The following is a 25,272-nucleotide window of genomic DNA, read 5'->3' as shown; positions in this document are numbered from 1 at the left end:
GGAAATTTCTTTATTCTGATAAAGGGTATATACCAGAACCCCACAGCAAAGAACCTATTTGATGGTGAAACATTAGAAGAAATTCCTTTAAAGTCATCCAACATTGTACTAAAGACTTGCCAATATAGAAAAAAAAAAAAAAAACTGAAAAGGAAGAAACAAAACTGTTATTATTGACAGATAATATCACTCACTACCTGCACAGAAGGTCCAAGAGGACTGACATATAGATTATTAGAACTAGTAAGAGAATTCGGCAAGCTTGGTGACTGAGATACAAAAAATCAACTACATAGCTGTTACCAGCATCAAAGGATCCTGACTAGGATTTGCCCCGTGAAGTGATCAATGTTGTGAAGTGATCAATGTTGATTCAGGATTCCTGGAATCTCCACCCTGGTGCTCCCCTTTGCCTTCTCTCACTGGAACTGATACAGATTAGGAACTGGCCTTCGGCCCTTCTCTAATACACAATACTAGACAAAATAGCTGACATCCCCAGAGGAATATAAGCACACAGGTCAAAATAATTAGACATGGGAAGAGTAAAAGAAATACAACAGACTAGGTAACATATACCATCTGAAGCAGAAGTTTTAGAACTGACTGAGTGGCTAGTATAGTGAGATATCCCCTGTAAGACTGAGGTTTCCCATATCCCAGCTGTTCAGAGTACTGCCTGCTACTGGCGCTTTTGGCTAAAGGGAGCTACCTTGCCCATCGTTCCCTCCTGAGGAACCAATTTCTGATAGATGCAGAGGTATAATGGCCTAGCCCTCTAACCTCAATTTGGGACATCTCTGAAGGGCCATTCTAGCTTCAGAGCTCTGCATAAGATGGCCAAGTCTTCTGCTGCAACCACATCACAGTTTATTTCCCCTCTCTACTCAATCCTGCTTCCCTCACTTCTTGCCAAATCTCAGTCACAAAATCTGTTTCCTGGGGAAATCTGACCTTTGACACAAACCAAAAATTTTAAATACTCTTTACAAATATGCTTAAAGAGGTAAGTGTAATAGCAATATAAATATACAAAAATAAATCATAAAAAAGAACCAAGACGCTGGATCAATTGAATATCCATATGCAAAAAATTAAAACTTGATCTATACCTTGCACCACATACAAAAATTAACTCAAAGTGATCATAACCCTACATGTAAAACTAAAACATATAAGTTTTCTAAAAGAAAACAGAGGAGAAAATTTTTGTGACTTTGGGTTACACAAAGGTTTCTCAGACACAACACCAAAAGCATAAGCCACACACAAAAAAGAAATTGACAAAACTGGACTTAATCAAAATTAACAACTTCTACTCTTTGAAAGACGCTGTTAAGAGAATGAAAAGACACGTCATAGACAGGAAGAAAATATTTGTAAGTCACATACCTGATAAAGGACTTACATTCAGAATACATAAACTCTCAAAACTCAACAGTAAGAAAATAAAACAAAAACAAGAAAAAATGGACAAAATTTTGGACACTTCACCAAAGAAGATATATGGATGGCAAACAAGTGTATGAAAAAAGTTTCAACATCATTAGTCATTAGCGGAATGGAAATTAAAACTACAATGGGGGAATAATCCAAATGTCTATGAACAGATGATGGGAAAACACATTGGTATGAACAATGGGATACTAATCAGTAAAAAAGACTAAACTATCGATATATGTGACATGGATTAATCTCAATTATGCTCAGTAAAAGAATACCTAGGAATAAATTTAACCAAGGAAGTGAAAAATCTGTACAACAAAACAAGTCTTTGTTGAAAGAAATTGAAGATAGCACAAATGGAAAGACATTCCATTTTCATGGATCAGAAGAATTATATTGCTAAAAAGTGTATACTATTCAAAGCTATCTATAGATTCAACACAAACCCTGTAAAAATTCTTATCAAAATTCCAAAGGCATTCTTCACAAAAATAGAAAAAAATACTAAAATTTGTGTGGAACCACAAAAGACTCCAAACAGCCAAAGCAATCCTGAGAAAGAATAACAAAGCCTGTGGTATCACACTTCCTGATTTCAACTATACTACAAAGCTAAAGTAATTAAAAGAGTATGGGACTTTGGGACAAGATGGCAGAGTAGAAGGGTCTGAGCTCACCTCCTCTCATGAAAACACCAAAATCACAACTAACCGCTGAACAACCATCAACAGAAAAGTACTGGAACCTACCAAAAAGATATTCTACTTCCAAAGACAAAGAGGAAGCCACGATGAGATGGTAGGAGGGGTGCATCTGTGATACATTCAAATCCCATACCCACTGGGTGGGTGACCCACAAACTGGAAAACAATTATATTGCAGAAGTTCTCCCACAGGAGTGAGAATTCTGAGCCCCACATCAGGCTCCACAGTCTGAGGGTCTGGCATCAGAGGAGGAGCCTCCAGAGCACTTGGCTTTGAAGGCTTGATCACAGGAACTCCACAGGACTGGGAGAAACAAACACCACTCCTGGTGGGTGCACACAAGGTCTCGTGTACCAGGACCTAGGGAAAAAGCAGTGACTTCATAGGAGCCTGGGCCAGACCTACCTGCTGGTCTTTGAGGGTCTCCTGGGGAGGCAGAGGGCAGCTGTGGCTCACTGTGGGGACAAGGACACTGGTGGCAGAGGTACTGGCTACGCACTGGCGGGAGCTGTCCTGGAGGCCACCATTTTGATGCCAAGACCTCACCCCACCCAACAGCCTGAAAGCTACAGTGCAGGCATGCCTCAGGCCAAACAACCAACAGGGCAGGAACACAGCCCCACCCATCAGCAGACAGGCTGCCGTAAAGTCTTCCTGAGTCCACAGCCACCTCTAAACCCACCACTTGATCCTGCCCTGCCCACCAGAGGGACAAGACCCAGCTCCACCCACCAGTGGACAGGCACAAGTCTCTTGCACCAGGAAGCCTACACAAGCCTCTTAGACCAGCCTCATCCACCAGGGGGCAGACACCAGAAGCAAGAGAAACTATAATCCTGCAGCCTGTGGGGCTGCAAACACAGAAAGTTAGATATAATGAGGCAGCAGAGGAATATGTTCCAGACGAAGGAACAAGATAAAACCCCAGAAGAACAACTATGTGAAGTGGAGATAGGCAATTTACCTGAAAAAGAATTAGGAGTAACGATAGTAAAGATGATCCATGATCTTGGACAAAGAAGGGAGGCACAGACTGAGAAGATACAAGAAATGTTTAACAAAGGGCTAGAAAATTTAAAGAACAAACAAAGATGAACAATAACTGAAATGAAAAATACACTAGAAGGAGTCAATAGCAGAATAAATAAGGCAGAAGAATGGATAAGTGAGCTGGAAGACAAAATGGTGGAAATCACTGCCACAGAACTGAATAAAAAAAAAGAATGAAAACAAATGAGGATAGTTTAAGAGACCTCTGGGACATTAAATGCACCATCATTTGTATTATAGGGGTCCCAGAAGAAGAGAGAGAGTAGGGCCTCAGAAACTATTTAAAGAGATAATAGCTGAAAACTTCCTGAACATGGGAAAGGAAACAGTCACCCAAGTCCAGGAAGCACAGAGTCCCTTACAGCATAAACCCAAGGAGGAACATACCAAGACACATATTAATAAAAATGACAAAAATTAAAGACAGAAAATATTAAAATCAACAAGGGAAAAGCAACAAATAACATACAAGGGAATCCCCATAAGGTTACAGCTTATTTTTCAGCAGAAATTCTGCAGACCAGAAGAGAGTGGTATGATATATTTAAAGTGATGAAAGGGAAAAACCTACAACCAAGATTACTCTACCCAGCAAGGCTCTCGTTCAGATTCAACAGAGAAATAAAAAGCTTTACAGACAAGCAAAAGCTAAGAGAATTTTGCACCACCAACCAACTTTACAACAAATGCTAGATGAACTTCTCTAGGTGGAAAAGAAAAGCGCACAACTGGGAACAAGAAAATTACAAATGGTAAAGCTCACCAGTAAAGGCAAACATACAGTAAAGGTAGAAATCATCCATACACAAATATGATATCAAAACCAGCAATCGCAGGGCTTCCCTGGTGGCGCGGTGGTTAAGAATCTGCCTGCCAATGCAGGGGACATGGGTTGGAGCCCTGGCCCAGGAAGATCCCACATGCCGTGGAGCAACTAAGCCCGTGCACCACAACTACTGAGCCTGCGCTCTAGAGCCCGTGAGCCACAACTACTGAGCCTGTGTGCCACAACTACTGAAGCCCGCATGCCTAGAGCCCGTGCTCCGCAACAAGAGAAGCCACCACAATGAGAAGCCCACGCACGACAACAAAGAGTAGCCCCCACTCACCACAACTAGAGAAAGCCCATGCACAGCAATGAAGACCCAATGCAGCACAAAATAAATAAATTTATTTTAAAAAACACCAGCAATCATGAGAAGAGCGGAGTACAAATGCAGGATACTGGAAATGCATTTGAAATTAAGAGACCAGCAACTTAAAACAATCTTGGATATATAATAGACTGCTATATCAAACCTCATGGTAACCGCAAACCAAAAATCTACAATAGATATACACACAAAAAGGAAAAAGGAATACAAACACAACACTAAAGATAGTCATCAAATCACAAGAGAAGGGAACAAAAGAAGAAGGGAAGAAGAAAGACCTTCAAAAACAATCCCCAGGGCTTCCCTGGTGGTGCAGTGGTTGAGAGTCCACCTGCCGATGCAGGGGACACGGGTTCGTGCCCCGGTCCGGGAAGATCCCACATGCCGCGGAGTGGCTGGGCCCGTGAGCCATGGCCGCTGAGCCTGCGCGCCCGGAGCCTGTGCTCCACAACAGGAGAGGCCACAACAGTGAGAGGCCCGCGTATCACAAAAAAAAGAAAAAAAAAAAATCCCCAAACAATTAACAAAATGGCAATAAGGACATACAAATCAATAACTACCTTAAATGTAAATGGATTAAATGCTCCAACCAAAAGACACAGACTTGCTGAATGGATACAAAAACAAGACCCATATACATGCTGTCTACAAGAGACCCACTTCAGATCTAGGGATACATAGACTGAAAGTGAGGTGATGGAAAAAGATATTCCATGCAAATGAAAATCAAAAGAAAGCTGGAGCAGCAATACTCATATCAGACAAAATAGACTTTAAAATAAAGACTGTTATAAAGAGACAAAGAAGTACACTACATAATGATCAAGGTATCAATCCAAGAAGAAGATATAACAATTATAAATATATATGCACCCAACATAGGAGCACTTCAATATATAAGGCAAATGCTGACAGTCATAAAAGGAGAAATCAATAGTAACACAATAATAGTGGGGGACTTAACACCCCACTTACATCAATGGGCAGATCATCCAGACAGACAATTAATAAGGAAACAGAAGCTTTAAATGACACATTAGACCAGATGGATTTAATTGATATTTATATTCAATCTGAAAGCAGCAGAATACACATTCTTCTCAAGTGCACACAGAACGTTCTCCAGGATAGATCACATGCTAAGCCACAAAGCAACCCTTGATAAATTTAAGAAAATTGAAATCATATCGAGCATCTTTTCCGACCACAACACTATGAGATCAGAAATCAACTACAAGAAAAAAACAAAAACACAAACATGTGGAGGCTAAACAATATACTATTAAACAACCAATGGATCACTGAAGAAATCAAAGAGGAAATTGAAAAATTCCTAGAGACAAATGAAAATGAAAACATGATGATTCAAAATCTAAGGGACACTGCAAAAGCAGTTCTAAGAGGGAAGTTTACAGCAATATGGTCTTACCTGAGGAAACAAGAAAAATCTCAAACAACTAGAGAAAGAAGAACAAACAAAACACAAAGTTAGCAGAAAAAATCATAAAGATCAGAGAAGAAATAATTGAAACAGAGACGAAGAAAACATTGCAACTAAAAGCTGGTTCTTTGAAAAGATAAACAAAATTGATAAACCTTTAGCCAGATTCATCAAGAAAAAAAGGGAGGGACATCCCTAGCAGTCCAATGATTAACACTTCACCTCCCAATGCAAGGTGTGCGGGCTTAATCACTGGTTGGGGAGCTAAGATCCCACATGCCTCGTGGTGAAAAACCCAAAACATAAAACAGAAGCAATATTGTAACAAATTCAATAAAGACTTTAAAAATGGTCCACATCAAAAAAAATCTTTAAACAAAAAAAAAAGGGAGAGGGCTAAAATCAATAAAATTAGAAATGAAAAAGGAGGAGTTACAACAGACATCACAGAAATACAAAGGATCATAAGAGACTACAGCAAGCAACGATATGCCAATAAAATGGACAACCTAGAAGAAACAGAATAAATTCTTAGAAAGGTACAAGCTTCCAAGACTGAACCAGGAAATAGAAAATATGAACAGACCAATCACAAGTACTGAAATTGAAACAATGATTTTAAAACTTCCAACAAACAAAAGTCCAGGACCAGATGGCTTCACAGGCAAATTCTATCAAACATTTAGAGAAGAGCTAACACCTATCCTTCTCAAACTAATTCAAAAACTTGCAGAGGAACACTCCCAAGCTCATTCTACGAGGCCACCATCACCCTGGTACCAAAATAGACAAAGATACCAAAACCAAAGATACCACAAAAAAAGAAAGTTACAGGCCAATATCACTGATGAACATAGATGCAAAAATCCTCAACAAAATACTAGCAAACTGGGACTTCCCTGGTGGCGCAGTGGTTAAGAATCCGCCTGCCAATGGGGACACAGGTTCGAGCCCTGGTCCAGGAAGATCCCACATGCCATGGAGCAACTAAGCCCATGTGCCACAACTACTGAGCTTGCGCTCTACAGCCCGTGAGCCAAAACTACTGAGTCCACGTGCCACAACTACTGAAGCCTGCGTGCCTAGAGCCCGTGCTCCACAACGAGAAGCCACCACAATGAGAAGCCTGCACACCGCAATGAAGAGTAGCCCCCACTCACCGCAACTAGAGAAAGCTTGCGCACAGCAACAAAGACCCAATCCAGCCAGAAAAAAAAAAAAAGAATGAAATTAGAACATTCTCTAACACCATACACAAAAATAAACTCAAAATGCATTAAAGACCTAAATATAAGACCAGATACTATAAAACTCTTAGAGGAAAACATAGGCAGAACACTCTTTGACATAAATCACAGTGATATCTTTTTGGACACCCCCTTCTAGAGTAATTTAAAAAAAAAGGTAGCTAATGAAACTTAAAAGCTTTTGCACAGCAAAGGAAACCATAAACAAAATAAAAAGACAACCCACAGAATAGGAGAAAAATATTCGCAAATGAAGCTACCGACAAGGGATTAATCTCCAAAATATACAAGCAGCTCATGGAGCTCAGTATCAGAAAAACAAACAACCCAATCAAAAAATGGGCAGAAGATTTAAATAGACATTTCTCCAACGAAGACATACAGATGGCCAAAAAGCACATGAAAAGATGCTCAACACTGCTAATTACTAGAGAAATACAAATCAAAACTACAGTGAGGTATCACCTCACACCAGTCAGAATGGCCATCATCAAAAAATCTACAAACAGGGGCTTCCCTGGTGGCGCAGTGGTTGGGAGTCCACCTGCCGATGCAGGGGTCATGGGTTCGTGCCCCGGTCTGGGAGGATCCCACATGCCGTGGAGCAGCTGGGCCCATGAGCCATGGCCACTGGGCCTGCGTGTCCGGAGCCTGTGCTCCACAACGGGAGAGGCCACAACAGTGAGATGCCCGTGTACTGAAAAAAAAAAAAAAAAAAATCTACAAACAATAAATGCTAGAGAGGATGTGGAGAAAAGGGAACCCTCCTACACTGTTGGTGGGAATGTAAATTGGTACAGCCACTATGGAGAACAGTATGGAGGTTCCTTAAAAAACTGAAAATAGAGCTTCCATATGATCCAGCAAGCCCACTCCTGGGCATACATACGAAGAAAGCCATACTTTGAAAAGATACACGCACCCCAATGTTCATAGCAACGTTATTTACAATAGCCAAGACGTGGAAGCAACATAAATGTCCATCTACAGATGAATGATGAAAGAAGATGTGGTCCATATATACAATGCAATATTACTCAGCCATAAAAAGAGAATGAAATAATGCCATTTGCAGCAACATGGATGGACCTAGAGATTATCATACTAAGTGAAGTAAGTCAGACAGAGAAAAGACAAATATCATATGATATCAATTATATGTGGCATCTAAAAAAAATGATACAAAAGAACTTACTTATAAAACAGAAATAGACTCACAGACTTAGAAAACAAACCTATGGTTACCGAAGGGGAAAGGTGGGGGGTAGGGATAAATTAGGAGGTTGAGATTAACATATACACAATACTATATATAAAATAGATAATCAACAAGGACCTACTGGATAGCACAGGGAACTTTACTCAGTACTCTGTAATAACCTACATGGGAGAAGAATCTGAAAAAGAACAGATGTATGTATAACTAAATCACTCTGCTGTATATCTGAAACTGACACAACACTGTAAATCAAATATACTCCAATATAAAAAAATAAAACAGTATGGAACTGGCAGGAAAAGACATAGAGCAATCGAACAGAAAACTTAGAATCAAAGCCCCGCTTATATAGTCAATTAATATCTGACGAGCCAAGAACACCCAAGGGCAAAGGATAGTCTCTTTTCAACAAATGGTGCTGGGAAAACTGGATAAGCACATACAGAAAAATGAAATTGGACCCCTGTGTCACACCATGCACAAAAATTAACTTGAAATAGATCAAAGACGTAAACGTAAGACCTGATAGCAGAACTCCTAGAAGAAAATGTAAGGAAGAAGTTCTTCAACATTGGTCTTGGCGGGACTTCCCTGGTGGTCCAGTGGTTAAGACTCCACACTCCCAATGCAGGGGGCCCAGGTTCAATCCCTGGTCGGGGAACTAGATCTGGCATGCTCCAACTAAGAGCCCGCATGCTGCAACTAAAAAAAGATCCTGCATGCTGCAACTAAGACCTGGTACAGCCAAATAAATAAATAAATATTAAAAAATAGAAAACAGTGGTCTTGGCAATGATTTTTTTTGGATGTGACACCAGAAGCACAAACAACAAAAGAAAAAGAAAACACAAAGTGGGACTATATCAAACTTAAAAGCTTCTGCACAGCAAAAGAAACAATCAACAAAATGAAAAGGCAACCTACAGAATGGGAGAAAATATATGCAAATCATATATTTGATATGGGGTTAAAATCCAAAACACAGAAAGAACTCATTCAACTCAATAACAACAACCAAAACCCCCAAACAATCCTGTTGAAAAATGGGCAGAGGTACTAAATAGGCTTTTTTCCAAAGAAGACATCCAAATGGCCAACAGGAACATGAAAAGATGCTCAACATCACCAACTATCAGGGAAATGCAAATCAAAACCACAATGAGATATCACCTCACACCTGTTACAGTGGCTGTCATTTTTTTTTTTTTTTATTTTTTGGCCACGGTGCACGGCATGTGGGATCTTAGTTCTCTGACCAGGAATTGAACCTGTGGCCCCTGCAGTGGAAGCATGGTGTCTTAACCACTGGACCACCAGGGAAGTCCCAAATAAATTTAGATGAAATGGGTAAGTTCCTTGAAAAGTAGAAAATACCAAAAGTGCTACAAGAAGAAATAAATGTCTTAAATAGATTAATAGGTTTTAAATATATTGAATCAGTGAAGATTTCCTCTCCTAAAAAAACCTAACTTACATAATTTTTCAGGTTAGTTCAATCAAACTTTCAGTAAAAATTCTTGTCTTACATTAACTGTTCTAAAAAACAGGAAAACAGTGATAGACACCAAGCTCATTTTATAAGGCTTATATAATCTTTATTCCACTACCACATAAGAACAATACAGGAAGAGAAAAGTATAGTCTATTTCACTAGTAAATGTAGATACAAAAATTCCAAACACGTTTTGGCTAACTAAATCCAACAGTACATTAAAAAATAAAACATCACGCTCAAGTATGGTTTATCTCAGGAAGATTCAACATCTGAAAATCTAAACAGGAATTTACCTTATGAATAGACTGAAGGAGAAAAAGAACTCAGAGCAAAAAACTGCACCTTAGGGCTTCCCTGGTGGCGCAGTGGTTAAGAGTCTGCCTGCCGATGCAAGGGACGCGGGTTCATGCCCCGGTCCGGGAAGATCCCACATGCCGTGGAACAGCTAGGCCCATGAGCCATGGCTGCTGAGCCTGCGCGTCTGGAGCCTGTGCTCCGCAATGAGAGAGGCCACAACAGTGAGAGGCCTGCGTACCGCAAAAAAAACAAAACAAAAAAACTGCACCTTAACTGATAGAGAATAAGCAGTGATAAAATTCAACATCTATTTATTATAAAAACTCACAGCAAACTAGGAAGAGAAGGTAATTTTTTTAAACTTGATAAACTCATGTGCCAAAGCCTACAGCAAACACTAAAGTAACAGAGAAACTTTAGATGCATTATCTTTAAGAACCAACAAATCAAGGATGCCCATATCACCTCTATTGTTTAACATAGCTTATATCAACTATCAACCCAGCTGTTGAATGCCGTACTAGAGATCCTAGTTAAGGCTGTAAGAAAAAAAAGAAGCAAAAGTTGAAAAATTGGAAGGAAAATTGTAAAACTTTCAATAATTGCAAATGATATGATCATTAGTGAGGAAAATCAATAGAATTAACAGACAAACCATTAAAACTAAAAAAGAAAAAGACTTCAATAAGTTGCCAGGTATAAGATTAACCTACAAAAATTAATACCACAATTTTTCTATATAAGTAGTAACCAACTAGAGATAAAATTAACAAAAAAAAACCTATTACGTATCTAGCAATTAATTTTTTAAATATTTTTGTTGAAGTACTAAAATACATACAGAAAAGTGCACCAACTGTAAGCTTACAGCTTGAAGAATTCTCACAAAATGAACACACCTGTATAACCAGCATCCTGAAAGGCCCACCCATGTCCTTTCCACCTACCAAAGGCAAATGCTATCCTGACATCTAACACCAGATTAGCGCTGCTTGTTTTTAAACCTTATATAAAGATTCATATGGTATGTATACCTTTTTAAAAAATGAAAAAGGAGAGAAGGAGCTCCAAAAGGGGGTGAGTATGATATGTATTTGCAAGACACTGTTCCCTTTTCCTCCCTGGTACACTCTCTTTTTATTACTTTAAGCTGTTATTATTGTTACAATTATAGCTGTCAAAGTATTAGCTTCCAAGAGTCTGAGCTTCAATTCTTTGTCTATCATTTTTACAAACTGGAAATATAATTTTGAGCAACATATGCGTTTCAAAATTTCCCAAGGAAACAATTTTGAAATTCTATGTTATTCATTTAATAAAATTTTACTTTCCTCCATTAACTATATTTCCTAAAGAGTTACCACAAAAATGATAACAGAAGAGAAATCAAGTCAGTAAGATGAAAGGGAGTGAAGGCACCAGTCCCCTAGACAACAGCTGCCTTGGCTATAGATGGAGAGGCAGTGTCTTGAAAGTCTGAATGGACAGAAATATGTATTCTGGGTAGTTTAGATATTTACTTTCCCATAAGGAATCAAATCAAGTGATACTTCAAGGTCACCTCAAGATCTAATATTCTATGTCTACATCACAGCTCTGTCTCCAGTGCCTTGGAATTTTTGAGATAGTGACCAGAAAAGGAAATCATATTCATGATAGATTACTGTGCTTCCAACATGAGTATATCTGACACTAATCTTAGCAATTTTAGACACTGACCCTAGTGCCCCTGTGCTTCAAAATCACCTGCAGAGGTTTGTTGATTGGCTGGTGTAAATACAAGTACCTACCAGTACTGACTCCCTCCTGACCTATGAGTCAGAAACTCTGGAGGTAAGGATTTGGTGCAAGTGCATGTTTTCAGATTTCCCCACGTTGTTCTATGCATAGCCAGAGTTGAAAACCACTAATAAGTTAACACAACTAACAAAAGATCTCATTTCACATTATCACACACCTGTGCATCAAATCTTATTATACGCCACAGAACATATGCCCATTTGAAAAATTACTGGTCACAATTTAAGTTGGTGGATGAAGCACAATTCACTTAAAAACACTGAACTAGGAGTCAAAGACTTGTTTCTGAGCCCACCTTTGTTACTCACTATGTGACATCAGAGAAGTTAGCTTTCTGAGAATTATTTTCATTTATAAGAATGGAAAAATGTTACTTGTTCTGCCTTCCTAAAATTATCATATCCATAAATTAAGGGATATATAATAAAGCCATTCTAAAATATAAGTAAGGCACTAAATTTAGTCAGAATCAGTTGATTTCCTGAAGTCATTGCCAACTATACAGACAGACTCAAAATGCTGACAGTCTGAAATGAAACCAAGACCTCCCTTTATTCAACTAATTAACTAACTAGCTAACAATCAAACTCCTGTCAGGTGGGAAAAGGCTAAGGCAGTTCTATTATTAAAAACAGAGAGAATGCTTTTATTTTCTACTTCCTGCCCTTCAACTCTCTCAATTCCCTCCAAGCTAAGTTCTAATCACATGAAGAAGAAACAAAAGTCAAGTACTCAATTTTGGGGGAACTAACCTATTTTCTTCCGAAGAAAATATACTAAGAAAGACAAACCTCGGCCACAGTACTACGTATACGATCCACCACCTGCTCGAAGTCCACCAGGCTGAAGAGGGGTTGCTGCTTGAGACGATGCAGCTCTGCAGCAAAAGTGTCCTCCTGGTTTTTCAAAATGGATCCTGCAAAACAGGAAGGCACTGTCAAAGGAAGACAGGGAACCTGCGCAGGCAAGGGTTTCTCATCCCAGTGCCACAGCTATTTCACCTGCCTCTCAGGTAAGCATGTCACTCACAGCTGTGCTGAAATCTCAGAACATAAAGGTCAGTAACCACCCACCCTGCCCAGGCAGACTTTGGGGCCACACAGCATCAAGTAAGCCTTTGAGGATGGGGTACAGTTGGGCAAGGAGATTCCTACCTTTCCTAGTCAGGTTTACATTTTGATTCTCGAACATCTGGACAGATTCTCCAACAAACAGGATTTTTTCAGCAACCCTCACTGGAATGTAGGACGGCAGAATCTCCACTCGCAGAGAAAATTGCTTTAGAGATGGTGCCAGCATGTTCTCTTCTTCTATCAGGCGCTGGTCAAAGAAATAATCCGTATCAGAGATGACGTAGGAAGTGAGAAAGGGAAAGCAAGGAAACATCCGGCAGGTCTCCCAACCCGTGATTTACATTTTCTAGAAGCAGGGACTTTAAATATGAAGTTGCATAATTGTTACATTACTGGTGCTAGAGAAATGTATTCCATTTTTAGGCAGCAAGATAGCATGGTGGAAATAGCAGTGGTTTTATTAACATTAGGATTTTAGCCCTCTGCCTTGGCTACTGTGTAAAAACTTGTGCAGGGGCTTCTCTGGTGGCGCAGTGGTTGAGAGTCCACCTGCCGATGCAGGGGACACGGGTTCATGTTCTGGTCTGGGAAGATCCCACATGCCGCGGAGCGCCTGGGCCCGTGAGCCATGGCCGCTGAGCCTGCGAGTCTGGAGCCTGTGCTCCGCAACAGGAGAGGCCACAGCAGTGAGAGGCCCGCGTACCGCAAAAAACAAACAAACAAAGAAACAAACAAACAAAACTTGTGCAGTAGGTCTGGAACCCAGTCTCCTTACTTGTACCATGGAATAATTGATCTTTGTTTTTTTCCAGATCTACATGTCTACGATTTATTATCTTGTGCATATGCCTGCTCTGCCCAGCTCTTTACACAAGCCTGACTCATTTAGCCAAGTGGTTCTTAAAGCCTGGCTCCTGGACCAGCACCATTGGCCTCACTTGGGAGCTTGTTAGAAATGCAAATTTTCAAGCCCCTCCCCAGATTTACAGAAAACCTGGGGGGTAGGCCCAGCAGTCCGTGTTTTAACTAGCTCTCCAGGTGATTCTGAGGCACTCTCCAGTTTGAGAACCACTGATCTAGCCCACTCACCACCACTTTCACTCAGGCCCCTTCTGTTCCCTGACTTGCTTTTGAGTTGACCCTTATCCAGCTCCAACTGGAACTTTAGGCTCCATACTCCTAACTTTGATCTCTGCTATTCACCCTTTTAGTTTTGGGCTTGGGTGCTGGTGTGCCTCGGGGCACTATCCTAGACTCTCTTCTCCTCTGGCTCTCAACACTCTTCCTAGACAATCACATCTTCTTCTAAGGCTGAAATGATCATCATAAGAGATATTTTTAATCTTTCTGCATCACAGGACTCTGCAATTATAAAAGCTACGGACCTTCCAGAAAAATATATAACCGTACACTTCACAGACCCTCTGACGCCACTCGTGAACCCCAAATTAAAAACTTCTGTATGCCGATGACTCCTAAGACTTTAAACTAGATTACTCTCATGAGCTCTAGGCTCAGCCCACTGGTCATTTCCTACAAGTACCTCAAACTCAATGTGTCCAAAGTTAGACCCATCTTCTTTCCCCTGACACCAGCAATCTATGTTCCTTATCATCACCACTCGCCCACTACTACAGGCAGAGACTTGGGTATCATCCTTGATTCTTTCCTCTGGACCCACAGCCAATCAATCACCACGACCTACCTGTTCCAGCTCCTTAATATCTCTCAAGCCTCTTTATTCTTCACCATATTTACTGTTCCCACCCTTGGTGTAGGCCACCATTATTTTTCAGCTAATGTCCCCAACATTCTCCTAACTGAACTACCTGCTGCTAATCTTAATTTTTAAAAAAACGATTCCCCACACAGTTTCTAGAGTGATCTATCATAAAGTCTGATCTAACATACAGAGGTAGGTTAACCTCTTGCCTAAAATTCTTCACGGTTCCCAGCTCTCTTCAGGCTCAAGTCTAAATTCCTTCCCATTGTTTACAAGGGCTTTCATGATCTTACCTCTGCTCATCTCAAAAGCTTCATTGACTGCCACTTCCCACACCCGCCCCCCGACTGTCCCTTACACTCTACATCTCAGCCTTTATTTACTTGACTCTCTCAATTGAATCACTAATGGTTCCCCAAATGAGCCATGTCCTTCATGGCCTCTGTATACTTTACACAGTCCTTTCCTATGCTTGGAATTTTTTTTTTTCTTTTTGACCGTGCAGCATGTGGGATCTTAGTTCCCCGACCAGGGATCAAACCCGCACCCCCTGCAGTGGAAGCTTGGAGTTTTAACCACTGGACCGTGAGGGAAGTCCTCCTCCCAAACTCTTTGCAATTTAGACATACATTCCACTGAAAAGCCTTCTCTAGTTACTCTAAGACCATGTTCCCAGGATACCCATACTTACTCTTTCCAGAGCACTTAGTACACGGTAATATATCTTCCACTAAACTATAAGCTCTTTAAGGACAGGGACTACTACATTTTATTTGTTTATGCAGTTGTGGCATGTGGAACAGTACCTGGCATGTAACAGGCATTCAATAAAATGTTGTAACAGGATAAATGAATGGATGAATGGATAAGAACAATACAGGACTTTGGGGAGCCTAATCAAAACTCTAAACTGCATGTAAAAGCTCTGGGTACCTACAAGACTACCTGAAGAGACAAGACTTATTCTCTTAAACGCGTATACCAGGAAGAGGGGAAACAAAAGGAATCTCACAAATATATTTTCTATTTTATAGTCTCACATTGTTAGGCATTAAGTATTAAGCTAAGATAAAGCCAAGTGTTTACATCTAAAGAATTTATGGAAGGTACCCAGGCTATGATGAGCTGGGGGCTGGGGGCAGGGGCAAGTCACCAAAAGGTCATCTAGCTGTAGACTTTTCCAACTCCTGGCAGGAGCAGGTTAGGCTTCTGGTTGGGCTCTCACCAAGTCCTGGAGTTCTCTCAGTTGTTTTCCTGTCAGTCCCCCAATGCCCAGATCCTCCTCATCCTCTTCTGGTTGGGCACTGACATTACCAGAAGATGGACCCTGTTTGATAAAGAACTCTTCGTGCTGGTCCAAGAGGAGTCCATGTAGCATCCAGGCTGAGAGCTGCTTATACATGACCCCGTGACACACGGCCAGGATTCTGAGTGGAGAGGAAAGCAAGAGCCTTAGAAGTCCACTAAGAGGACACTAAACCCATGCTTTAAACTGCTACAGGATAAACAGAGGCCTGAGGGTTTGGTCAGCAGAAGGGAAATGACCAATTAAGCTAAAAATAATTGTGCTATTTTAACTTAAATGTCTGCGGATGAACTAAGTGGTTAAATTTCCAAACTTGTAGCCAGTGTACTAAAGTCTGAAATGTTCAGTAAATGTTCTGATAGTCTTTTAGAAGAAGCACATTTTTTTTCCTCTTTTTGAGTAAAGTAAGTTTCAAAATGGATGATTCCTTTTAAAATTAAATGGACTTACAGGAGTCTCTTTTTGGCTAACACAGTATTAAATTAGTTTTTATTTTTGTTGGAATCACATAAGGAAAGTAGATTCAGTATGTGAGAAGCTGATATACCTGAAAAAGTATTATCCAACAAAATCCAGAGACTGAAACAAAATGCAGAAAGGTTGCTGGAGAATGGGATAGATTCACATGGTCTCAAGGGATCACATCTCAGGTAACATATTAATGACAAAGGGGAAAACGTCCCTCTAAAACAGAGTGATCTGGTGGAAAACACCTAAACCAAGTGATGAAACTTAACACCAGTAATGGGACAAACTTATTTTTTGTGCTTTCTGATATGCTGTAACAGGAAATAATATGACCTATGTAGTATTCTTGCCAAAAATGTTCAACCTGAATCTAATCATGAGGAAATAATCAGAAAAATCCAGATTGTGGAACATTCTACAGGCAGTCTTTGATCATACTCCACATTTAATACAGTTGTAATCATAAAATTTTGTATCCTTTTTTTCAGATAGTATTATAAAAATATTTTTACATGTTGTTATAGTATTTGTAATTTTAATTGCATTATAGTCTATCAAGTGAATATATCTTTAATCAGCTTTCTTCTGCTGCTGGTAATTTTCTAATTTTTTTTTTAATTTCTTAATATAGTAGACAACATTGCAGTGAATAATGATTGTGCATATGGTTATTTTCTTCTTTTGAATAATTTTGTTAGGATAAAATTTTTAAGAGTGGCATTATAAGATTATAAAGCTACTCAAAATACACATGTTTAGACATAGCTAAGCATAATCCAGCACATGTAGTGGAAATTCTCCAAGGATAATGAGATCCAAAAATGAAAAAGGACTGCCTCAAGGTCATCTAGAGCCTTGCTTCGATACTCAACACTTTATTAAAACCCCCTTTTTGCAATTTCTGAGCCACCGTAAGGATTACATGGGCTCCTCTGCTCATGGGGCTTTTCCATCCTGGTCATAACTTTCCCCAGAAGGAAACCTGAGATGACCTGAAAATAAAACTTGTGCAAAATCAAGTCACCTGACCACCCACTCCGCCTCCCAACCCCAATGAAGCCGTGACTTACTTTTCTAGTGCACTGCGAACAGGAGGCAAACCTCCACAGCTGTGTTTGTACACTGTTTCCAGGATTTGACAACCATGAATCTGTGGAAAATACAGCCTTGTCAAGCTGAATTCCATTTTAATAGTTCATGTAGCACAATCTCATATTCTATATTCAATCCAGAGGGCACAATCTGCAGAGAATGGGGATAAACTTTCTCATAAGATTTTTGTATAGTTCTGATTCTGACTCCAATGCCAATGTGTGGGGGGTTTCCCCACACTACCAAGCAATCCTCTGACACCAGCTTGGGTGTCCTACAATCCAACTCAATTCTGATACTATGCACCCAGAGATAGCATCAGATTCCACAGGTTAAGGGCTCAGTCCCACAAGACTGCCCTCCATTTCCGACGCCAATCACAAGTTCAGGTTGTTCCCTGTGCTTCCAACTGGCTGATTAATAGATCAGAGGTTCCCCCTCCCTGGATTCCACTAATTTGCTAGAGCAGCTCACAGAACTCAGGAAACCCACTTATTCACTAGATTACCTATTTATTATGAAGGATACTAAAGGGTACGAGTCAACACCCAGATGAAAAGGATACACAGGGCGAGGTCCCGAACAAAGGAGCTTCTGCCCGGCATCGTGGCACATAGAGGCACTCTGGCTCACCAATCTGGAAGCTCTCCAAACCCCGTCCTTTTTGGTTTTTATGGAGCCTTCATTACACAGGCAGGATTAATTAAATCACTGGCCATTGGTGATTGAACTCAATTTCTAGCTCTCTGCCCTGCTCTCTGCCCTCCTCTCTCCCCAGAGGTCAGGTGGGAATGGTGGGACTGAAAGTTCCAACCCTCCGATCACGTGGGTGTTTCCCCTGGCAACCAGCCCCATATTAAGTGCTTTCCCAAAATCACCTCATTAACAAACTCAGGTGTGGTAGAAAGGGGTTTGTTATGAATATCAAGTCACCTTTATTGCTCTTATTACTTAGTAAATTCTGAGTTTTAGAAGCTCTGTGCCAGAAACGGGACGAAGACCAAATCTATATTTCTTATTATAAATCACAACATCACAATAGTTGTTGTCGAAGTATGGACCCTCCACCTCCCTGCCCCTCCCCATCCCACCCCATCCCCCAGCAGCATCTGCATCACCTGGAAACTTGTAAGGAATGCAAATTCTTGGGCCTCACTCCAGACCTACTGAATCAGAATCTCTGGGGTAGGGCCCAGCGATCTGGTTTTAACAATCTGCTCCAGGTGATTCTAAGGCACAATGAAGTGAGAACTACTGCACTAAGGAAAAACCAGAATCATTTAGAGTTGAAATTCCAAGAAAAGAGGTAAAGAAAGCTCTTACTTCAGATTAAGGCCTAATCCAGACTACTTACAAGGTATACACTTTTCTAAAAATCTGCTTCCTCTTTCAATGTCCTTTTGCCTCTGCTTTTTTTTTTTAACTGCTTTATTGAGGTATAAGTTATATACAATAAATTCACCTATTTTAAGGGTACTTTCAACAACTTTTAGTAAATTTACAGCATTGTGCAACCATCACCGTAATCCAGTTTTATAACATTTCCATCACTCTAAAAGGATCCCCTGTGCCTGTTCGCACTCCCCCATTCTCACCCACAACCTCATTTTTTAGAGCCTTAGCACTCAGCTTCCTACAACCTCCTCAGCAGGAAGGAAGGTTCACCCATCTGCAATCCCTCTACTCATTTTCCACTCTCCTTCCTTTGGCCAACAGAAGCTCAAAGTCAACTGAGATGTGCCGGCATGTATGGACCCTTACACTAACCCCACTTACCTAGAAGTTCCCCTCCAATTTTGGGAGATGGTTTAGTAGAGTGGTTAAGAGCATAGTCTTTGGAGTCAGACAGCCCTGGGTTTACATCCTAGTTGTACCATTTACTACCATCTGTGTGACCCTAAGCACATTCCTTAACCTATTTGATTTTTTAGAGGATTGACTGTGATAATGTATGTAAAGCATTTAGCAGAGTGCCTGGTATGCAACAAGTGCACAATAAAAGCTCGATGTTATTTGATGAGGGCCATCAGCTTTGCATCCCCTGCTGGCTCTGCTAGCACAGAATGAATGCAGCCGAGGGTAAGTTTCTTATACAGCAAAAAAATGAAGTAGCAACCTGGCAAACTGACTAGTTAACTAGTTATATTCAAATGAACACTCTTAATAAGCTAAGGCACAAATATAACAGCTTAAGAACATGAATGAACTAAACATATTTAATCCATCTGTCCTTTTTGATCCAATTATGAACCAGCAGATACTTCTTCTAATGTAAAATCTCAAAGCATCTCAGAATTATTAATTCTACCCAGAAAAGACATTCTCTGGACACTGGAGACCCTAACTTTTCAATGCATATAATAAAAACTTGTGATAAGAATAGGCATATTTAACTAATAAAATAAACAGCTGGGTTTCACCCAATGATTTAAGAATTCTCAGAAAACTGCCAGTACCCTAACGATAAACCTACTACCTTCTTTCTTTCTAAGGATTAACTTTCTGCTTCTCTTCAAGATCCATATCCAACAGTTCTGAATCCTTAGTGTAAAATGCTCTCACCTCCAAGTATCTGTAGCATTGTTCTCTTACCCAGCAGCATTCTTGGGTATATGTATTATCATTTCCCCCACCTTCTGGACCAGGAGGTGCTTAAGGGCAGGGTCCTAACTTATTTTTGCATTCCTGATACTTAGCATGATACTCAAGCAGATATCACTGAATGAATAAATAATAAAAACTTCTGAAAACTAGGCTCTTCAAAAAAGAATGTAAAGGAAAATTAATTACGAGTATTTCCTTGGTGCTTACCAGAGCAAAAGGAAAAAGGAAAATTCTCACCTTTTGACTTTTAATTTGTTCTACTACAACCATCACAGAGGGGAAAAGGAGCTGGAACTGCAAAGGAGAGAATAATTAGGATGGTATATAATCAAATACAAGGAAAAAAAATTAACTCAGGAAATGCCTTTGTTTTTAAATAGTCCCACTTAACATAAAGATGGCAATACCACAGAACAGCCAAGATCCAGTATCCTAAGGCAATTTGCTACAGGGGTTGGCTGCAGATAGAAAGAGAATGGCAGACAGAAGCAGTTTCTATGTTTGAGGCTAGCATAATTGCTAATACTGAGGCCAGTCTAGAGCATTAACATCACACAGTAAGTTTTCACTAAATTTGGAACTTTTCAAACAGTTCTGATCTAGGAAAGCACACAAAATATCAAATGCCGAGCTCTGAATCCAGAAGGAAAAAAGTTCTCAAAAATAATATTTTAAGTTAGATTATTCTAATGATATCAACAGATTCCAAAGCATTTTGTTATCTGGGCATCATACCTGATCTAAGGAGTAATTGACATGTGATATGGAGAGATGGGGGTCAGCCAGGAACTGCAACAAAAAAACACTCTGATTATGGCTCCATATAAAATATCTTGAATCTATTTCTTCTATGAAAACCGGAAGCGAATGTGAGAGTAGGCTTAGGGTTCATTTTAGGGTATTGAGAATTGATCATTTATAGAAGATTATTAATGTTGATTTTCAGGTGATAACAAAACCAAAGCTAGGGCTCTTCTAAACTCACTCAGGAACCTTTGCCGTGATCCACTTGCCACTTTGATCATGGCTTGGGCAATCACAGAGAGCACACTTACCCTCCAGCCACGCAGAAAATAGCTCATTCTTAACCACCTGACCGTATCAAAGGGCATTACAAATCAGGAACATGTCCTCATCTGCTGTCCCAGAGGTGTTCCTTCCCGTATTTCTTCTCACCTCTTGTTCCAAATCAAGCAGTGCTTGGCGATAAGGCTGCAAAACTGAATCCAGCCCCGTGCAGAAGGCCCTTAGGTAGATTCCATGTGACCCACCTTGGCCCTGCTGAGATGGATGGTGATCCTGAAATCAAACAAAGAGAAGTCAACTTTTCAGCTCAGACCCTGAAACCCAAGGAAGACATTATCCTTTATTAATGGCATTTTTTTGTTTAAATAATTCCCTATCAAAGCAGTGCTTCAATGAGAGGAATACCTGACTGAAGAGACCTTTTAAGATGTGATAATATTTTCATTTTCCAAGTGGCTCAGATGTTACAAACAACCAGGTATTACTCCATACTGTCACTAGAGGTTTTCCAACAACTCAATTCTAACCTTATAACTTCTAGCTCAAATCCCTTTGGTGGTTTCCCCTTGCCCCAGAATAATATCTAAACTCCTCTACATGGTATACAACTTCTGGCCCTTACTCTCTCTCTAAAATTATCTTTAACTGCTTCCAACTTCACATCTTCATTTACAAATTACTCAGCAGTTCCCTGAATGTGCCTTGTTTCTCTCTCTCACCCCTGTGAATGAGTGTAGTCTGCTTGTAACTCATGTTTGTGACAAATACCTACTCTTCCTGCAGGACCCAACTCCAGCATCTCTTCCCTGAAAAGCCCTTTCTAACTCTCCCTAGGGAATTAATAGCTCCCCTTTGTTGCTTTCATAGCATCCCTGTTTAGTGCTGGAACTGAACTTTTGTTTATCTGTCCCCTCACTAGACCAAGAGCTTCATGAAGCAAGGGCCCACACTTTGTTCATCTTTGCATTTCATTTCCTAGCACAGTTCTTTGAACAGATGGTAACTATTTACTGAATAAATAAAATGACCTCAGTCCTCCTTCTAACAACCCTTCTCCTGCCTAGATGGCAATTCATCAAAAACACGAACCTGATAGCCAACGTGGGGAGTTAGAAGACACTCACCAAGAGGCTATTAACAAATATGGTTTGTCTTTCCAGAAAGCTGCAGTTTCTTTGTAAAAGCATTCTTTTTCTACACGGGGGAATTGCAGTTAACAGTTGACTAGAGGCCATGATGACTAGCCTTTCTGGCTATGTACTGATTTGCATGATCAGGCTCTGGTGGTGGTAGATACCATAGCAGAATTCAGCAACAAATGTGGTAGGAAGCTTGGGCTCAGAGGTTATAAGGCACACTGTAGCCAGAGGATGCTGCAGAGGATACTAGTAGTTCCTGGAGATAAATGTTCCCAGCTATAATAAGAATAGCACAGGCATAGGGTGAAATAGACCAGATTGGCTTACAACCAGGTGATTTTGTTTTGGTTGTGTCATTCCAGAGAGCTGAATGTCTTCATTTATCACAAAATGAAAGAAAAAATGAGACTGCTTTTACTTTTCAAAAAAGAAAAAGGTACTACAAATATCTTTAGAATTTGGGAAAGTAGGAATTCACATATAAGATCCACATCGTCACACGAATATAGGACAGGTTTGGTTTTTTTTAAGTGTTATACAAACACTTAAAGAGCCCTTTTCATCTATATTAATATGTACACAGGTTCCAACTTTGATCATTGTGTTCTCATTATGACTTCATAGCAAACTGGCACTGATTAGGTTTTTTTAAATATAAATTTATTTATTTATTTTTGGCTGCGTTGGGTCTTGCTGCATGCGGGCTTTCTCTAGTTGCGGCAAGCAGGGGCTACTCTTCGTTGCAGTGCACGGGCTTCTCATTGCGGTGGTTTCTCTTGCTGTGGAGCATGGGCTCTAGGAATGCAGGCTTCAGTAGTTCTGGCACATGGGCTCAGTAGTTGTGGCTCGCGGGCTCTAGAGCGCAGGTTTAGCAGTTGTGGCTCACGGGCTCTGTGGCATGTGGGATCTTCCTGGACCAGGGCTCAAACTCATGTCCCCTGCCTTGGCAGGCGGATTCTTAACCACTGCACCACCAGGGAAGTCCCTGGCATTGATTAGATTTTAAATTCTTTTCTCTGCAACAAAATCTGTTTGAATCAGAATCCCTGTCCCAGAGATGAAAATATAAGCCATTATTCTCTGACTCCTTTGTCCATAGATTACCACCAAGGGCCTGACAACCAGTTTATATAACAGGGGCCAGGTGGTACTGACTGCATTGTTTCAGAAAACTATCCTTCCTTTTCCTTTCTAGAAGTCTCTGCCTTTCTCTTCAACCTGAATCATTCTTTCCACTGGGAAATAGTCATCATTGAATCAGAGTCACACAATGCAGCAATCTTCTTACTTACCACTGACAGAATTGCAGACTGTTAAAAGTAAAAAAGAACTTTAAAATTTCTCTTAAAAAAAAAAATTTGAGTGTCTACTATATGCCAGGCACTTCACATGAATTACCTTGTTTAATCCCCACAACCCTATTAGATAGGTACTATCTATCCCCATTTTATAGGTAAGGAAACTGAGCCTCAGGTTACTGCTGAGCAGTCTATGGCCAGTAAGTGATGGACAGGAAACAAATCTTTGGCCACTACACTATAAAGCACTGACTTCCAATTAATTTATATTAATCAATAATATTTATTAAGTCTTACCACATGCCAAAACCTTCTCCAGTTTAACTCTTATTTACAAATAAGAAAAAGGAAGCCTGAAGATTTTAGTTGCCTGCCTCAATGTAACTACGGTAGTTAGAAGCAAAGTGGCAAAGGAATTTTAAATAATGCTTTGTGTTTTCACCTCTGGGACTGGAACTCTGGTCCAGCTCAAACTGATTTAATTCAGGTCTCTTAAAACTTGGGCAAAGCATACTTTCTCTTACATCCATCTGCCTAAATTGGTCCCCATGTATATTTTCCCCTTGTTTGAGGTACAGTCACCTTGCCTTCACTTGAATAATTCCAGTGATGAGAAATTCATAACTTCTTGACACTTACATCACATGAATTACCAATGGATTCACTGAAAGCTTAACATAGCTCCAGCCCTGGGGAGGTGTACGTTCCCTGAGAACAGGAACCTACCTGCTGCTGCACATGGCCCGTGTACTGTTCAATGAACTCGGTGAAACGAATGTAGTCTGTGCCCAGCCGGCAGAGTCGATTCAGGACACTGGTTTCACTGGGATGGAGAAATGGGAAGTCCTGTGACACCTGCAGGAGAGGAATAATGTTAAAAACGCTGATGCCCGCTACTCATTGCTCACTAGAACGATTGTCTCCCTTTGCAAGATAGCTATTTAAGACTGGTAAGTTCTAGATAACAAAAGTATTTCCAAATCACTACAAAGACGTTGTTCCCCAGTCCCAACTTAGTTATTTATTGAACTAGGCAGTAATGCATGGTAAAGAATTTAAACAGTACAAAATGGTATACATGAAAAATAAGTCAACCTCCACAGAGGCAGCCACTACTACCTGCTTTTTTTTTTTAATTTTAGTATAAATATTATATTGGTTTCAGGTGTACAACATAGTGATCCAGTATTTTTACAGATTACAAACCATACTAAGTTATTATAAAAGACTGACTAGGGGCTTCCCTGGTGGCACAGTGGTTAAGAATCTGCCTGCTAATGCAGGGGACACAGGTCCTATCCCTGGTCTGGGAAGATCCCACATGCTGCGGAGCAACTAAGCCCGTGTGCCACAACTACTGAGCCTGTGCCCTAGAGGCCGCGAGCCACAACTACTGAGCCCACGCGCAGCAGCAATGACCCAATGCAGCCCAAAATAAATAAATAAATAAATTTATTTAAAAAAAAGACTGACTATATTCCTGTGCTGTACATTACATGCCCGTGACTTGTTTATTTTGTAACTGGTAGTTTGTACCTCTTAATACCCTTCACCTATTTCATCCCTCCCCCTATCCCTCTCCCTTCTGGCGACCACCATTTGTTCTCTGTATCTATGCATCTGTTTCTGTCTATGCATATGTTTGTCTGTTTGTTTTGTTTTCTAAATTCCACATATAAGTGAAATCAT

At 40.3% G+C, this 25,272-nt stretch overlaps 1 protein-coding gene across 3 annotated transcripts in view; it reads right to left on the bottom strand.

Annotated features, from left to right (window-relative positions):
* Positions 1-25,272, bottom strand: part of TUBGCP4 (tubulin gamma complex component 4) — a 45,158-nt gene that overhangs the window by 10,751 nt on the left and 9,135 nt on the right. For all 3 annotated transcript variants that reach the window (XM_079911947.1, XM_079911948.1, XM_079911949.1), the window contains exons 2-9: positions 24,310-24,438; positions 21,297-21,419; positions 20,856-20,909; positions 20,358-20,414; positions 17,495-17,574; positions 15,876-16,077; positions 13,009-13,174; positions 12,646-12,770 (exon numbers count right to left, since the gene is read on the bottom strand). In XM_079911947.1, the coding sequence (XP_079768073.1) occupies positions 12,646-12,770; positions 13,009-13,174; positions 15,876-16,077; positions 17,495-17,574; positions 20,358-20,414; positions 20,856-20,909; positions 21,297-21,419; positions 24,310-24,438 (936 nt within the window). The remainder of the gene's footprint in view (positions 1-12,645; positions 12,771-13,008; positions 13,175-15,875; positions 16,078-17,494; positions 17,575-20,357; positions 20,415-20,855; positions 20,910-21,296; positions 21,420-24,309; positions 24,439-25,272) is intronic.

This window comes from Stenella coeruleoalba (genome assembly GCF_951394435.1).
Source record: "Stenella coeruleoalba genome assembly, chromosome: 2".
Lineage (NCBI taxonomy): Eukaryota > Metazoa > Chordata > Mammalia > Artiodactyla > Delphinidae > Stenella > Stenella coeruleoalba.
Note: the sequence above shows the minus strand (reverse complement) of the source record. Positions and strands in the feature narration are given on the sequence as shown.